The 18,284-nt window shown below is 39.2% G+C and overlaps 1 protein-coding gene across 2 annotated transcripts in view; it reads left to right on the top strand.

The window, feature by feature from the left end:
* Nucleotides 1-9,309, top strand: part of babam2 (BRISC and BRCA1 A complex member 2) — an 84,467-nt gene extending 75,158 nt beyond the window's left edge. For both annotated transcript variants that reach the window (XM_040136496.1, XM_040136497.1), the window contains exons 9-12: nucleotides 6,621-6,691; nucleotides 6,860-6,942; nucleotides 7,094-7,247; nucleotides 8,384-9,309. In XM_040136496.1, coding sequence (XP_039992430.1) covers nucleotides 6,621-6,691; nucleotides 6,860-6,942; nucleotides 7,094-7,247; nucleotides 8,384-8,447 — 372 coding nt within the window. In that variant the 3' untranslated portion in view covers nucleotides 8,448-9,309. The remainder of the gene's footprint in view (nucleotides 1-6,620; nucleotides 6,692-6,859; nucleotides 6,943-7,093; nucleotides 7,248-8,383) is intronic.
* Nucleotides 9,310-18,284: the final 8,975 nt, after the last annotated feature.

Genomic DNA, 18,284 nt, shown 5'->3' with positions numbered 1-18,284 from the left:
TAGAGTAGACAACCACTTGTTTCTGCCCGTGACTGCTACATAAACAAGCCGCTGTTACTGTGGTGGTCTACAAGATCTTGAAGAACCTGTTATATGTTGAAATGATAATGGAAATGCTGTGATAATAAAGGTTATAATCTAAAACTCTTAGACTTTCAACAGAATTTAGTCCAGTTTGAATAAACAGCCAAATGTTCAATCCAAAATCTACAAGCCTCTGCTCCATAAAATTTGACATTTGAATCGATTCCATCTCTATTAAACACTCGTGTTTGTGTTCTGAGCAGCTTGCCAACAACAGATTGACCATGTGCTGGTAAAAACCAGTGTCTCTGCCTGTGGTGTTTCTCTTGCTACCTGAGCTGGGTACTTTTATGTTTCCTGGCTGAAATTCCACTTTTACAGTATCACCTGTTTGACATTTTTATTAAAAGACATATTTCATTTGATTACAATGCAAGAAATTGTGGATCAAAAGTTTGTGGATTTATATTCATAAGCTAGCAAATAATTCCAGCAGCATTTTCACACCCAAGCTGTAGAGGTCAGACAAAAAACTTAAATAATTTTGTTTTTGTTTTTTGTTTGTTAATGTTTTTTCCAAACACTGTGTTACAACAAATTTTACACTAGTGTTATGAGAATGAATAACTTCATAACTGATTTAATAACTTCAGATTGTTATTAGTCACTATCACCATCTATACAGGGACTGTTTTACTGCAGAATCGAAAGAGCAATGAGTTGTGTGAGTGGATTTCCCAGTCCTGTCATAATGAAGACTGCAGTTTAATTATTCAAAAATGTAAATGAGAAGTAGTCACTGTGTTCTGTGTTCCACATTCCCAATTCTTTAAATGATTTTCTTTTAGTAATTTTTTTCCAGTACAATTTTTCTGTAGTGCTGAACACATATCAGATAACCAAAAGGCATTTGGTTTTTAAAATTAATTTGTAGTCAGATACCAAATCAGTAACTCTTTATATTATGAAAGCCAGTGGAGGTGTAACAGTGTATGTGACAGAGAGAGAAGAGATCTCTTAATCACACAGTAGGTAGCACTGTCGACGTTATTGCATCACAGTCCCCACAGACACATGCACAAACACAATAAATGGATGCGTGGGAGAGGGAGTCATGGGTGTGGGCAGGTTTGAATACCTGCAGAGCAAGATCACCTGTCTTGCATCACTCAAACCTCCAGGCAGCCAATAGAAGGACTTGGCTTTGAGTCACAGTGACAGCGGGGGAGGGAAATCCTTTCCAAGTATGGGTGTGAAAGTTCAGTGATCCATAGTTCCCTTGAAACAGGAACACATTGGCAGTGTAACTAAATAAACACTTTATTGAGTATGTGGCCTTGCAGCTTTTGAGAAAGCTAAATTGCCGTCTCCACTGTTCCATGTAAACATAATTGAACAGGAGGCTGAGTCACAGTGCGTATCTGTGTCTAAGAGCTCTTGCAGAGAAGAGACCCATCTCAAACATACGACTGTGTGTATCAGAGATTACCACTTTCCTCTTTCACAAAATGTTGTCATTCATACATGGTTAATAATTAATCGCTACCAGTAGCAGTGGGTTTTGAGCAGGATCATAAGGGCAGTAGGTGGCTTGCAGTCACAGATCCAGACTCTACAGATCCAGATGCAAAAGTACCTGCAGAAACCGTCAGGAGGAGAGAAGAGAGAGACAGTAAAGCACAAAACTATGGTATAGAGAAGAAGCCAAGTCAGTAACAAGCAATAATGGGATATGAATGCGTACAGATGGATAGGGGGAGGAGGAGAGAGGAGCTCAGTGCATCATGGGAAGTCCCCCAGCAGTCTAGGCCTGTAGCAGCATACTCTTAAACGTGGAGAGGGTGTCTCCCAGAACCAAACTGGAAGACGGTTCCACAGTAGAGGAGCCTGATAGCTGAAGGCTCAGACTCCCATTCTACTTTTGTAGACTCTAGGAACTACAAGTAAGCCTGCATACTGGGGGCGCAGTGTTGTAGTGGGGTAATAGGGTTCTATGGGTTCAAGATATGATTGTGCCTGACCATTAAGGGCTTTGTAGGTGAGGAGGGGGATTTTAAATTCTCTTCTGGATTTTACAAGGAGCCAATGCAGAGAAGCAAACACAGGAGAAATATGATCTCTCTCCCTAGTTCTTGTCAGTACATGTGCAGCAGTATTCTGGATCAGCTGAACAGTCTTTAAAGACTTGTTGGGACAGCCTGATAATAAGGAATTGCAAGAATCCAGCCTAGAAGTAACAAAAGCATGGATTAGTTTTCTGCATCTTACTGAGACAGGATGTGCGTATTTTTTGAAGTTTGTTTTATGTGGGAGTTAAAGGACATTTCCTGATCAAAGAGAACTCCAAGATTCCTTACGCTGGCACTGGAGGCCAGGGCAAAGCCATCTAGAGTAACTATATCATTAGATAATTTGTTTCTGAAGTGTTTAGAGCCAAGTACAATAACTTCAGTTTTGTCTGAGTTTAACAGCAGAAAGTTGCTGGTCATCCAGATGTTTGTGTCTTTAAGGTGTGCTGGAAGTTAAGCTATCTTCATCTGGCTTCATTGATAAATATAATTAATCTGCATAACAACGTTTATATAGTGTTTCTTAATAATATTGCCTAAAGGAAGCATATATAAGGTGAATAGAAATGGTCCAAGCACAGAACCTTGTGGAACTCCATGAGTAACTTTTGCGTGCATAGAGGATTCATCATTAACATGTTTAAACTGAAATTGATCTGATAAATAGGACCAACTTAGAGTGGTGCCTTTATTACCAGTTAAATGTTTCTAGTCTCTTTAATAAGATGTGATGGTCAGTGGTGTCAAATGCAGCACTAAGATCTAACAAGACAAGTACAGAGACAAGTCCTTTGTCCAATGCATCATTTGTAACTTTTACCAGTGCTGTATATGTGCTCTAATGCACTCTTAATCCTGACCTAAAATCCTCAAATAAACTATTGTTATGTAGGAAGTCACACAACTGACTGGCGACTGCTTTCTCAAGGATCTTAGAGAGAAAGGGAAGGTTTAACAGCTGTTTCTAAGGTTCCTGTGTTTGAAGATAAATCGGTGCAGGTTGAGGGCAGTAGTTGATTAATTTTGTCTCTAATAACGACAATTTTATCATTAAAGAAGCTCATAAAATCGTTACTACTGTGAGATATAAGAATACATGGATGAATGGAGCATAGTTGAGTTAGACAGACAAGATGCATCTGTTCTCTTGATCATTTTAGTTACTAAATAATAATCTTAATAACTGCCTCACTCATTACATATATGACCTTTGATGTGAAAAATAATACCTGTGCTCTTTTTGCCTGAATGTTATAGTGAAGAAAACTGTCTTAAATTTTTCTGTGAGAACATCGCTCTACTATATTACACTATGGAAAACCCTAGCTTATATATCATACCGTATCATACAACCACCTTTATCATGGGAAACATCATCATAATATGTTGGAGTTTTCTAAAATGTTATATGATCCCAAACCAGTATCAAATCCTCTTACTAAATCCGAATCATTTTAAATCCATTATCAACTTTGTTTAGGTTCAGCTTTCAACATTTGCAAGTACCTAAAGTATAAATTATTAAAAGTCTTTTGTCAGATGCCAAAACCAGACTCCGTTTTTTAGTGGCAGCCAAAAATATCTTTAAAGGTCCTGATTCAGAAATATTAAGTTGATAATTAATGTCAGTCCACTCCTAAATTCATAGTATACTTAAAGTATGATACTTCTTTTCAGTTAAAAATATTATTTTTCTGAACACAGACACCAGCTTGCAGAGAGCACATTAACCAAAGACATCCAGAAGTTCCATCATAGCCGTTACTGGATTAATATTAATTAGCTGCAGTGGCTACAGTAAAATTCCCGCTGATGATGTCTGCCATTGTAACTGGTGAAAGCGATGTTCAGCAGCAGCTAAAAATAAGCTTGCTACCTGAGTGTTTTGTACACTGGTCCTTACTAATAAGAGGAGTGAGGAGAAAAAAAGGTTCAGTTAGAGATTTGTTAGTTTCAGAGCTTAGTAAATCCAGATCTTTTGCCAACTGGGAACCAGACCCAAAATTCAAATGGCTGTCGGAACCCAATTTTGAATATAACCAAAGAACTATGTGACAAATTCCATATCGGTCATGTCCCTTTGATTATATAGTGTGGATGTCTAATTTTAAGACTAAAGGATTTCTGCTACTGGTTTTTTCTGTGTTTTCCAGTAATCAGAGCTTCGCCTACATGGGCCCAATGCAGTGCAAGGATTAGTCGTTGTAGGTGAATAGAGCCACCTTCATGGCTGGCTTTCTCACCTGGCCCAGATGCTCAGTAGTCAAGCAAGCCCTGAGCTTTTCTCTTTGGATGATTGTTAATAACACCTGTCAGCACACACTGAAGACATGCTGGTCAGGTGCTTACAAGAGGACTGAGGGGGGGGCATTGCAATATGTCTACACCTGTCTAAATTTCCACTTTCCACTCATTCACGTATTGGTGGTTTCTGTATATGTTTTTATGTTTTTGAAAACAGTAGACATTCACACAGTAGACATACAAAGACGTATAAAAAAACAAGCACTACAGTGTTTTCTTCTTTCCTAATATGATGCACAAGGTCACTAAACATGCATTTAGCTCAAGACATTTTTAGCAAGATTTAAATAAGAAAAAACTTAATGTACTGTAAAAGCTCCATGTAAAAATGTAAACTAACATGGGGGAAACTGTGTTAAAATTAACACAGTACCTTGAGCAGACAGTCTTTTCTCATTACATTTGACAGACTATGGTAGAGCTTTTAACACCAACTTATTTGGCTGTCAAGTTGTAAGCTAAGACTTTTTACTTCTGTCACATTTAAATTTGCCTGTACAAAGATTGCATGTAATACTACTTTTGTACTCTGAGCTATCTGGTTTTAAACTGAAACCAACCATTAGAAAGTTCACCTCTTAATCTCTCTCCGGCATGGCATTGTTTACATTATGAGTAGATTCGCTTCGAAAGCCTCTCTGCTAGCATGTTCAATACTGCAAGAATTTCCTCTCAGGCTATACACATATTGGGAGTAAGCTCTGCTTATGAGGCCTAATTCAGGGCAACAAAGACTCTGAAACCATGTGGACAAGTGCTGAGGGGGGATTAAAAGTGAATGCAGCTGATAAAATGAAAATAATAAAGAAAATATTCTTTTTCAATAAACAGCATCCCCTCCGTTCCAATGTTCTTTTGTCACTTTCTACTGTCACCTAGCAAATAAAGTAAAAAAAATTTTAAATCTTAATGTTTAAATCTAAATGTTTGCAGCTGCGAAGATAGTTTCCAAAAATGTTCTACCAGATGCCGACAAAAATAAAAGGTTGTATCATGTCATCATAATCATCAAGATGTTATCATCATTGTGGTTTGACATCAAGTACCAATGGATCTTTAGATCCTGAATAATTAAGTTAAATAATTAACTTAAGAATACAATATGATACCTTGTTTTTTGTTTTTTGTTACCTCTGCCAAAGAGGTTATGTTTTCACCTGTGTCTGTTTGTTGGTTTGTTTTTTTGTCAGCAGGAATATGCAAAAACTACTGAACCGATTTGCACCAAACTAGATGGAGAGATGAGGCATGGGCCAGGGAAGACCACATTAAATTTTGGTTCGGATCCAGTTTAAGGGGCGGATCCAGGAATTCTTTATCACTTCCCTTAACATTTCAAGTTAGGGCATTTTTCACCTCTACTGAGTGCCGTTCTAGCTTGTTTATTTGTTTGTTTGTTTGTCTTTACTGTTTTGTGTTTTTGTTTTTTTGCGGGATCATTGAGGCAGCTCTGTCTAGGATAATTCAATAATTCTGAAAACCCCTAAATGTGTGTTAATTTTGACATGTCATAGTTTCAGTTTATTTCCATAATAGTGAAATGGATAGAGCAAATTTGGAACCAGCCTGATTATTCATTGTAGGACCACTCCAATTATTTATTATAGAAAATGGATTTGCAATAAATGATCCAATCACATCTCTGATGAGATCTTATCAGACATCCACTGTCCCCACTCTTTTACTTAACTTCGTATACATTTTTTGTAGCTGTAATTCACAGCTTTATTTTGGTATGGTTTGATTGTAAGACACACTCAGATGATATGGTTTGTGATAGAGAAATGCTATCTGTAACATATTTGCATACATGCTACAATACACATTGTGTCCTGTAGCCAGCATAATAAACACTGGCCTGTTTTCAGACCCCACTGCAGTCAGCTTGGTGAACCCATGGGTGTACTGTGAACTGCGACATAGACCTTTGGTATATATTCATATACACTGTTAACTCAGTTCTTGGTGTGACAAAGTCGACGTTTGAATATACAATAGTCAGGCCTGAAATATAATAATTTTTGCAATAATTTGGTTTTTAGCACCAACAGAGCAACCTAATTGGACATCCCAACCTTGAACAACTAGTTTGTTTTAGATATATACCTCATTTACCTTAGTTTCTCTGCGATCCACAAGACCTCCAGAAATGCTGTTTTGTTATTTGCCATGCCTTTAATCCCATTCCATTGTGTACTAACCCTTCCATTTTGTTCTCTTTAGGTGCAGTATGTCATCCAAGGCTATCACAAGAGGAGAGAGTACATCGCCGCCTTCCTCAGCCACTTTGGAATGTGAGTCAACTATCAGGGACCACACCTTCCGCTGAAGTTATCACAGGAGCGATTCATTTGTCACTGTCCCTGTCTTTTTACAAGAAAGTACTGCATTTTTAAAGTAAAAACCTAGTGACACTAGGAAAGTGTCCATATTCTGTGGAAATGAATATGTGTGTATTGCAGGGGGGTGGTGGAGTATGATGCCGAGGGATTCACAAAACTCACCCTTCTACTCATGTGGAAAGACTTTTGCTTTCTAGTGCACGGTAGGAAAGTCACAAAATACACACACACACACATTCATACTATGGTCTGTTTCTGGTCTGCCTGAATCAAATCTGATGCAGTTACCTTATGATCTTCCTTCTCTGTTTCTCCGTCTATACATTTTTCTCTCTGTTCTTCTGCTCTTCGTAGTGGATCTTCCGCTGTACTTCCCCAGGGACCAGCCCACCCTCACCTTCCAGTCTGTGTACCACTTCACCAACAGCGGTCAGCTCTATTCTCAGGTGCAGAAGTCATATCCCTATAGCCCGCGCTGGGACGGCAACGAGATGGCCAAGAGGGCAAAGTAAGTAATATCTCCTACACTAAAATTCTATGCATTTTGGAAATTGTACCATTTAATCTGTATAGATTTTTAAACCTTAATAGAAAAAGTAAAAGCAACAGAACGGTTTGCAGGTTTTGAAATGCTCTGTTCTCCATATAGTCAGGTACATATATGGACTATTCCTCCAAGACCATTGAGACTACTAAAACTATTTACACCAAAGCCATACCAAGTCATTTATCAGAATGAATATGATATGTGATATGCATTAGATACAGTATGGCAGAATAGGACCTTATTGTGTAGACCATGCTACACACAAACCATTTGTTGATATTCACAGATTTTATTCCACCCTCAGTACACATAAACTGGCATGACGCATGAGAGTAAATCTAAAGGAGTCATCTGTGAACAGTGCTTGTTCTTTGCATAGCAAAGGTTAATAACTGCTGTAAATATTTGAAAGATCTGAGTGACTGTAGAAGGCAACACATAATCTGTTTCCCTCATATATTATGTGATTGTGTCCTTCTTTCTTATTCATTTACTTATCTGCTCAGTCTTAATTTCTCCACTTAAAAATCTATTAAACTCTTTGAATTCCCGTCTGTCAGCTCCTGGATTTGACTGGAAGCATTGTGGCTCAGCAAAGGTTGTTTATCAATGTTGTGGCTGTTCTGACTATCATGTCATGCTTTACATTCACTACATCCATTGGATAGATTTTCGAAACTTCTCAGGCAAAACAGTGTATATAAAGCAAAGTTTTCCAATAAACACACTAACCTGACACAAGAACATTAACACACAAACCTGAATGCACCACCTAAATATGTGGGTAAATATCTTGTGGATTCTTGTTTTTTGTTACCCCTTGATTTTTCTATTTAGGTTGTCTTTTGTTTTTCCACCCCAGACTGTTAACACAGAGACAGTACCTCATATCTCATGAAACATTTGTAGTTGTAAAAAGTAAACACATTCTGCCTTTTATCTGCACTTTGATACATACAGGGGCTTGGACTGACCCAGTGAATATGTGAAACATGCTTTGAAGCAGTTGAAACACAATCATTGTCACATTTTGATATTTCATTTGCTGTACTCCCAACGTGCCCACCCCCATCTCTCTCTCTCTGTCTCCCACCCAGGGCATACTTCAAGAGCTTCATCCCTCAATTCCAAGAGGGAGCCTTTGCCAACGGGAAACTCTAGTGCTCTCTAGCTTCCTTGCCTGGAGAGCTGCCTGTGGTAGTGTGTATGTGAGGGTGTGTTTGTGCATGCTACTGTGTACCTTTTAGATGAGTATGCACAGACTTACAGTACAGTGCATCTCACAAATGAACAGTACGGTGAGAATGACAGTGTGCGTATTCGTACACAGACTGTGAATTCCACATTGATTGCCTTGAAGTTGTTGCCTCTTAGTCAGTACTTTCACCTCTTATTATACTTGCAGAGAGAAGCCACTTTGCTGAAGAGGTTTAGTTGCCCAGGCACTGCAACATGCTATAGCTAAAAACTTGCTGTAACGATGACTGATTATCAGTATTGCTAGCACAGTAATTGGCCTTTATTTTGAAAAGAAACTCCATACTCTGTCAGGAAATTAATTTGACATCCTGTACTGTACAATCTGTCTGTCCAAACTTACAGTCAATAGTCTTGTTTCATTGTGTTGTGCCCATGACGCTTGGCTTCAAGCAGTCAAAACACAAATTTTCAGGCTCACAACACTCCATCCAGAGGTTCCGTGCTGTGAACAGATACACCGATCAGCCACAACATTAAAAAATGGTGTATTTGTTGATATGTAAAACATATGTAAACTACTAACTACACAAAGAGCTGTAGGGAGGATGTAAAATACATTTTTTTTACTGTTTGTTTGCCTTTGTTATTCACATGATTGTCAAGTTTGGCTCACTGTAGATGTTTAAATGGTCTCCAACTTGCCTTTTGATTGTTAAAATTCTGTATGTTTTCTTTGACTGTTTGAAGCCTTGTCAAGTCTTTTACTGACAAGTGGACAGTACTGTAAGATAATATGTTTTGTCAAAATAAAGTAAAGAAGTGTGTCTCCTCTGACAGTGTGTCATTGTTTTGTGTATAGCCTGCATTTTTGTTTGGCCAATATATTATTAAGTAATGTTAAAGGATTAATAACTCAGAAAACATAGAAAAACTTGTCATGACATTTAATACAAACCTAAAAATGTCTTTGGATTAAAATATAAAGATTATGTCTAAAAACTGTCTAGAATTTTACTAGAAAAAGAATTTTTAAAAATATCGGGATGACCAACGTCAGCAGGATTCATCATCCGGGAACCATAAATGTCTATAAGTTTTTGGTTAAGGCATCCAGTGTTTCAATCGAAAAGAAAAAAAAAAAATTTACCTGCTGGTGGCACTAGGTCAAAAGTCAAGAGAGCACCAAAGTCATTACGCTTTATCCGCTGGGGACCATGAATGTATGTAAAAAATGTAATCCGTTCAGTAGTTGTTGAGATATTTCAGTCTTAACAAAAGTGGTTGACCAATGGACCGACACTGCATCCACAAGCCATGCTGCTGGTGTTGCAAAAACAGAAATAGATATTTCTGAAAAGAAAGAAAAGACAATGGTGCGTGAAATACATGACATTTTTAAGAGAAGCAATTTTTGAAATAACACGTTCGTTATTTTTGTGCCGTCTTACTCCTATAATAAAGCTTGAAATTACTCTCTGTCCTCCAATTGTGTATACTATCTGTAATGTATTTTTAAACCATGGAGATGATGTGAATTGGTAAAGGAGTGTTTTTGATGGACCCTGATGTGCTTGTGTAATATGGAGGCACAGCACAGAGAGGATGAGTTTGTGTGTGTGCACATGCCCATGCATTGATGTGCACATGCATGTGCTTGAGCAAGGCAGAGTGTGTGCTTGCTTGTTTTCATCATTAAATATGAGGGTCATAGTTAGGGGTCCTTCCTGGCCTAAGGCACAGCCCTTTGCTATATTTATTGTTGGTAATGCAGCAACTGTCAAGTCTAATTGAGAACTATAGGGTGAATGTATCTGGGGCATTTAATAGCATCAAGGCTCTTAATAAAATAATTAAAAAGCAAGATTCTTTTTGTCTTTTTCACTGCCCCGCTCCATGTTTCTTGCTCTAACCTTTCCCGACCTGCTTTAAAAACATCTCTGTTGTCAGCCGCAGGATGAGCTGCTCTCATTTTGGAGAGCTGGGGGGATGTTTGAGAGGGAAGGAGTTCAAAGGAGGGGTAGCAGGATGATGGGTAGCATCTTTATCAAGCATGAGCAAAGAATAGTTTTACTTGACAGTAAACTCTAGACATCACAACTTTGCATTCAAAATGGACCAACTGATCGTCAATAGTGGTGAATCTCTGTGGATTGAGCCATATATGTGAATCTAAACTTGCTAAATCTGAATTGATGGTTTACATTAGTTGAAACACAAAAGAGTAATTGAATCATTATCTTCAAGTGCAGCTTAAACTATTCCACTGAATTCAGACCATGACCTTGCAGTGTGCAACGTGTGCCAATTTAGATTGTCAACCTGGAAAAAAAACAGTCGATCCTGAAGTTTTCCTCTGTCCTTGATGTTGACCGATGTTGACATAAGCCCTTTAAGTAACTTGTAAACAATTCTTTCGAAAGTGGCTTAAACTGTGTCACAGTTGCAATGCTGAAGTCACATTTGGTTAGCCTCCTCCCTCAAAAGTGTCTGCACCTAAACATGGCTCACCTTTACACGCTTTTAAGCAACTTAACATGGATTTATCCAGTGTAATGATCCTGTGAAGGTGCTTCTCAAGGTACCTTTTGAAGATGCGTTTCTCAGCCCCCTGAATCACAGTGCAGAGGTCTGCCAACCCTCCAAGCTAATACTCCAAATCCACTAATCCAGCCGTCTTTAAGAGATCTCAACGGCAGTCAGATGGAATAATTAAAGGCTGGAATAATTAGCTTGGAATCTGTGGACGGGGGATGATTAAATTGATGAGAGTGGGTTTTTTTTCTATTTTTTCTTTTCTTTTTTTTTTTGTGGTCCGGCTGAGTTCATGCTTTGTTGGACTGGGATTCGATTTGAGGTATGATTGAAGATGCAATGGTCTTTTTCCCTTGGAGGATGAATGGGCGACTGAGTGGTGTTTAGCTTTATATTAATAATTTTTTTACTCTAAGGCATGGCTCGAGGTGAGAAGAATTCCATATCCACCAGAGACTGGTGGTGGGACAGCTAACCTAACACAAGCTAACGAAGTAATGAGTATTCAATGGAGGGCACGGACTTGATGTTAAAACAGGCCTGTCTGCTCCAGAAGCAGGTGTCCTTAGCTCAAGGGAGCTTGCAAAAATGAATATTAGCATTAGATTAACATTAACTGCTCTGGTGACAACCCTATAAGCAGCTAGCTCGGAGGCAGTAAGGACCTGCCAGCCTGGAGAACTGACAAGTGTGTGAAACAGGATCACTTAAAGCTGAGAAATGAGCACCTTCCTGGGCAATAACCCGGAGTTAGCTCCTGGCATCACTCACCCCACTTCACCTCAGAAGTTTGGCTAGTCGCCAGAAACTTTTGAAGAGTAGAAAAGTATGTCGAAAGTGGACAAAGTTGCAGGCACAGACGCGGGAGTGTATAGATGATAACAGAAAGTGGGAGGGAAAGTGTGTGAGAGTGACTGAAAATCCTGAATCATCACCTTGTGAACTGAGATGGTAAACAACCCGGGCAGCAGCAAGGATGAGGTAATCAGAGGGAAACAAGGAGTATCCAAAAGGCCTGAATATGTCAGAGAGCGGTAAAGGCAGACAGCTGCATCATTCAAGATTGTTTACTTTATTCTCCTGTCACTGTGTCCGAATCACCCAATCTGTCAGCCTCGCCTGATTCTGTTTTTCATCTTTATTTATTGTACAACTGCCTTTTGACCCAGCATATTCCCCCAGAAAAGACAAAAGAAAAACAGTTAACCAAATGAAAAGGGAAGGGGGGGTGAAATCACAAACTCTGACTGTTGGGTACTTTGTGTTTTATCTGTAAATACAAATTCAGAGTGACATATGGGCAGTTTTCTGTCGACCCCCCCACACACACACACACACACACACAAACACCCAGCAACCCCCACTCCGTCTCCTCTTCGTCTTCGGCATGTTTGGAGGAATGGGGCTGAAGAGGAGTGTGTGTGTGTGTGTGAGGAGGGGTGGATTTCAGACGCTATGCAGCATTTGCGATGCAGCGTAGGGTTGTTGATGCGAGCCATGTTGAGGATGATGGAGCTGAGAGGCTTAACTAATTTTGGAAAGAGAGAGCAGGAGGAGGAGAGCGGAGGGGGGATTTGGGGCCTTTTGTTACAGCCTGTTTGATCTGGGAATTTGAAAAAAAAATGGCCCAGAGATGTCGTGAAAATGAGAGAATTACTGCTCGGGTCCCTCACTCTTCTTTTTTATCAAACTTGAGTAACACAGGAATTCTAATGCACTCCCAAGTCAAAGTGGCAGAAATTTTTCTCCCCCCTCTTGCTTACAGATAATAACTGGATCTGGTTAAACCCTGATTGTTAATTGCTAATTACTCCTCATACACTCCGAAGCCAGGAGAGCGTAGCTAAGCTGATCAAATGAGTCTTTGCTCTGGAGCTTGTAGGTTTTCCTGTTTTGTCTCATCTTCATGTTGTTGAGGCGTTCTGGATGGGCTTGTTTTCGATGGCTTTTGACAAGATAAAGACAGATTTTTGTTGAAGAGTGGAAAGTGCAGGGGGTGGGGTCTATGTGTGTGTGTGTGCGTGGGGGGGTGATCATAGACATTTGGTTTAAACCTTTCATGGGTTAACCAAAACACATCCCGCAGGTGTTTTTTCTCTGGAATACACCCTCAGTTTGCCTGCGTTAAGCAAGCAGTTTGGCCTTGGTTCAGTGTTCGCGATTGTCATAAGCGATGAGACTCAATTTGCTTGAAAATACTCAAACTGGCACCCTGTGTTTCCTCAGCAGAAAGAGGATTCGAGGCTTTAATGGAGGTTTTAAAGGTAATGTTTGGCAGCAATCACTCATTTACAAAGCATTATCGCAGAATCACTTTATTAACAAATAGTTTTGTAAAATTTAAGAAAACGGCATTAAGATCAGTCATGCTGAATGAATTATTTCAGTGTTTACTGACTTACTTTACTTAATTTACTCCTCTGCGACCTTCCTCTTGCCTCTCATCCCCAGATTCCTTCCTCTCCGTTTTTTTCCTCCATCCCTCCTTCCCTCCACCAGCTACCTGAGGAGCTGTCAGTCTGGATTGCAGCGCTGTCGGTTCAGCCTGTCAGGCTGAGGGACGCGTTCTGATCAGCCGTGGACACTGATAGACCTGTCAGGTGAGATGACAGCCACAAGTGAAGACATGCGCAGACAGGTACATGTAATGTGACAAGACTCGTTCATCCCTCCACCACCACAACCACCACCCCTTCCCACTTCCCTTCACTTTGCTTTCTCGCCATCCCAAAAATAAATATCCATGCATTGGAAGTTGGAGGAGTGCACAAGGGATGAGCATGTTTCCTGACGAGTTGAGGGAAAGTTTTCTTTTGAGGCTGAGTGGATGCGATGCAGCCACGTGATGAAATATGGCCTTAGCATCAGTTTAGTATCATGTTAACTTAGAGTTTGAATGTTATTTCTGCACATGGTCTGCATGAAGGTAAGGGTAATTGTTCTTATACATCTCATAAGCATCTTCTAATAATATTTTGACGAATAGACACTATTAACGCAGTTGTGCATAATCTACTTAAATCGTATAGATTTTACTGCTGAATGTGTCTGAGTTTCAATTTGTACCTCACAATTAGGCATCATAGGTTTTCTAATGAGTGTGAAAGGGACAAATTTCACAAATTTTCTATTCAGATCATTACCTCATGGACTTAAGATATTGTAATGGTAAAGGAAGCATGTTATTTACATCCAACTTCTGTTTGATTGAATAATACATTCTAATTAAAATTTGATATTTTTGCCAAATCTACAGCATTTACCTTCAGCCATTTCTGCCAGCAGTTTAAACTTGACCTTGTTATAACGCAAGTATTTACTATCGTGCCATGTTCTTTTTCCTCCTGCCCTCTCTCTCTCTCTCTCTCTCAGCTCAGCCGGTCGGGGAGGACGGCCAACCACCTGGTTCTGCTCAAGGTTTCTACCTGTTAAAAGGGAATTTTTCTTAGCCTCTGTCAGCAAGTGCACTCTCATGAGGGAATTTTGGGTCTCTGTAAATAATATTGTGAAGAGTATGGTCTAAACCTGCTCTATATGAAAAGTGCCCTGAGATGACTTCTGTTACTATTTGGTGCTATATAAATAAAATGGACTGGACTTAAGTGGAGATTTAAGCATCAGTTAATTACAACAGGATGGACCACAGAAACTAGTTTCTTACAAGAGATTAGAGATTAGTTGTTACTAAATATTTGCACATACTAACTGCCGGGTGTAACCACTGTAGCAGAGCTAACTGAACTAACTGACAAGACATTATATGACCTTTTAGATTTAAGAGTATTAGAGGTAATATGAAATATGTTTGACATAACTGACTGGACATTTAATATTGATGTAAATTGAGATTATAAATCACGTTACCAAAAAACCCAGACCACCACAAATTAGAATCATTCTGACAAAAAGACCAAATAATGTTGGTCAGGTTAGTATAATCATATATTTCCCACTCATTTTCAACTGTATGAATACTACTAATTCAGAAACACTTACTACATATAAAGTAGAATGGCACCTTGTAGAGTGAATACCTCCGCCGAGGCCAAATATTGATGAATAATTGGACAATTCGCACCAAAATGTATAGGGGCCTTCCCCGGCCGATGCCCTATTCCTCCACCAAGCTTGGTGCAAATTGGTTCTGTACTTTTTGCGTAATCCTGCGGACAAATAAACAAATAAACCAACAAGCAGAAACAGGAGAATATGACAGGTACTCTGAAAAAATCCCGGGTTCACTGAATTTCAGTTAGTGTTAGTAATTTGACTAACTGCAAATTTCTTAGGGATTTTTCACCAGTAAAGTTCAATATCAACTAAGGTGGGTCTGGCATTATTAGCTAATCTTATCGTCCTTTTGTATCAAAATCAGATTATATTGTGCTCACATGATGCATATTGCCAAATAAAGTTTAATCATATTACCAAAACAAACTGACACATTGGGGCTAGGTAGTATTATTCTAGCAAAGGAGTACTGCTGTGTGCATTATACATAATGGAGGTGACAGTGCACACACACAATGCACAGATGGTGGTGAGAAAAGCCCAACAGTAAATTTTTACCCCTGGACCAACTAACAGGTAAATCCCACCATGCCCTAGACATCGCATTGACTTAATAAAACAAGGCATATAAAAGCAAATTAAGCTAAATGTCAAACTCTGAAATTGAGATGTGTCACTTTATTACAAATTTGAAGCTACACATGAGAGAATACGAGACACAAAACCCCATCTTGTCCTCTTGTAACTATGTGCTTATATCTTTTCGACACTAGTGTCACATCTTGTTTGTGTTACGTGTGGGTTCACCACTGTGATTAGATATAAACCCCTTATCCAAAAATGTACATATCAGCAACAATCTAAAATGAAGCATGGACTGTCGGTAGTGTGGCAGTGGCCTCAAAATGTGACTTATGCAGCAAAATAAAAATGGCAGTCAGTGTGTTTGCCCTTCTCTCCATGCAGCAGCCACACTGCTTAAGTGTATCCACACATCAGTGCTCAGTGGCAGCTCCAGCACATCAGGTCTCACTCACTTCACAACATCTGTGCAGCTGTAAACTGTTGATCTCTATCTGCTCCTTGAGCCCAGTGGGTCATGTCTTGGAGGAATACGGGTAAAAATACAAAATGAGGTACAACCAGGGTTGTTGCAACAAATGAGATAAGAGCAAAGGGTAAACGAGGGTGGGAGGAGGAGGAAAGGGGTGCCTGATGGTGGTAGTGGGAGGGTGGGGGATGGCTCGTGCCAAGTGACACAAACCCCCCTTGGCAGCCTAATTAAATTTTCCACTTTTCCACACTCACATTAAGCCTCCATTGAGCCGGAAGGAATAGACGCACCGGAGGAGTCGACCCCAGGAAGACGATCGCCCCCCCCGTCCCACTCTTCCATGCAATTCCACATTTCTGTTTGATTAATGACTGCTTTTACAGAAGATGTTAGTCTCAATTGATGTCTTCACTTACTCTACTATATGTCTTTGTGGCAATTTTTTTGTTTCACTAAGATATTAAGGCTTAAAGAGAGGTACAGTATGTCTCACTGTGTATTTCCTGATTGACAGGTGTCTCTGTGTATCATGGTCAGTCGGTGGTGACTTCTTACTCGCCCCACTTCAGCTGAACTCGGGCTGTACCCTATCACTGAAATGTGTCTTTTTTTCGCTCCAAACAATTGACAAGATGCCAGCAAACTTCAAAACATCCCTTCAGAAACCCACTGGTAATGTCACTGACTCAATGGCCATGCTTTTCAACTATCCTTGCCCACCATAGTGCAGTCCAAAAAACCAAAAAAATGTTAGGTCGATTCTGTTTCCACTTCGCGTGTAAGGGAAGCCTGGGAAAAAGAAATGATTCATGTTGTATCCAAGAACATATGGAAGTCCACTTGTTCGCTACACACCAGGCTCAGATCAGTACAGTTTAAAATTATACATATTATTATTATACATATTCAAAAGTCATGTTACACGATATGTATACTTGAGTTTTCATAAAAGAAGAAACTATGTTATATTTATTTTGAAAGTGTCCAAAGTCTGTCTTTTTTTTAATAAACTGTTTTCCATGGTATATAAAAGAACTTCACCACAGAGGCCTAGTTATTTTTAGATGTTCCAAAGACACTCATTTCCATCTCAGCTTTGATAATGGAAAACATATTAGTCAGATAAATTAAATACTAATTCTCACAGAGCGGAACACAACTATTTCACCTTGTTTCCATAGATGATTACAATCATTTATTTCTGTCATACATCTGAAAAAAAATGATTTCAATAACTTGAAAATGTCAGTCTACACAGGAAAAAAATCTTTAGGAACCTCTCCTGCAATATCTTGAGTATAGGATGACGTGTGACTATAGGGATGACAATTGTAGGCCGGCAATGGGTTGGACTAAGATATTGCAACAACTATAGGATCATTTGCTAGAAAATTTTATACTGACATTGATGGTCCTCAGAGGAAGAAGCCTACTGACTTTTGATATTTCGTTTGTTACTGACATGTTTTGGCCACTATTGGATGGATTTTTATGAAATCTGGTACAGACATTCATGTCCCACTCAGGATGATTCCTAAACCATCATCATATCAAAATTTCACATTCTTCAATATTTTGGTTTTTGAACAGACACCTGCAAAACTAACAACATTCCCGTCCTGCACTTTGTGTTTATTACTAATTAGCACATATTAAAATGCTAACAGGCTAAACTAAGATGGTGAGCCTGTTATCATGTTAGCATTTAGTTCAAAGCACAGCTGTGCCTCACTAAAGTCTCTTACTTTTATTTATTTATTTTACCTGAGCTGGTCAGTGATTTTAATCCTGTCTGGAACATGTTTGTGGATCATTTTCAACCCCCACACCAGTTATAAATACAGCCACAATTACCTACTGTTTTTTAGTGAACCCGCCGATCCTCCTGTAATTTAAATCCTGTCCGCAGCAACATCCCTGTATTTTAAAGTGGATTAAAGAGTTTTTTTCTGGAGAAAGAGCTGCTTTTCCTTTTAATGCATTTTATCAGCTCAGTGTGAAATTTCACTTTTGTCTGAAAATGGAGTAAGGCAAAAATGTTTGGGCTAATCTGATAGAAAAATGTTAACACCAACATATGGAGAACTAACGCAACAACTAACGCAACAATGAAACAAATTAAAGCCACCAAGAGAGCAAGACCCCTTAAAAGCTCATGAAATGGTCTGTTGTAACGTTAGGTGCAGGTAGAAAGCCTGTAA

Source organism: Xiphias gladius, chromosome 10, assembly GCF_016859285.1.
Source record: "Xiphias gladius isolate SHS-SW01 ecotype Sanya breed wild chromosome 10, ASM1685928v1, whole genome shotgun sequence".
NCBI lineage: Eukaryota > Metazoa > Chordata > Actinopteri > Istiophoriformes > Xiphiidae > Xiphias > Xiphias gladius.
This window is presented reverse-complemented; position numbering and strand designations above follow the sequence as displayed.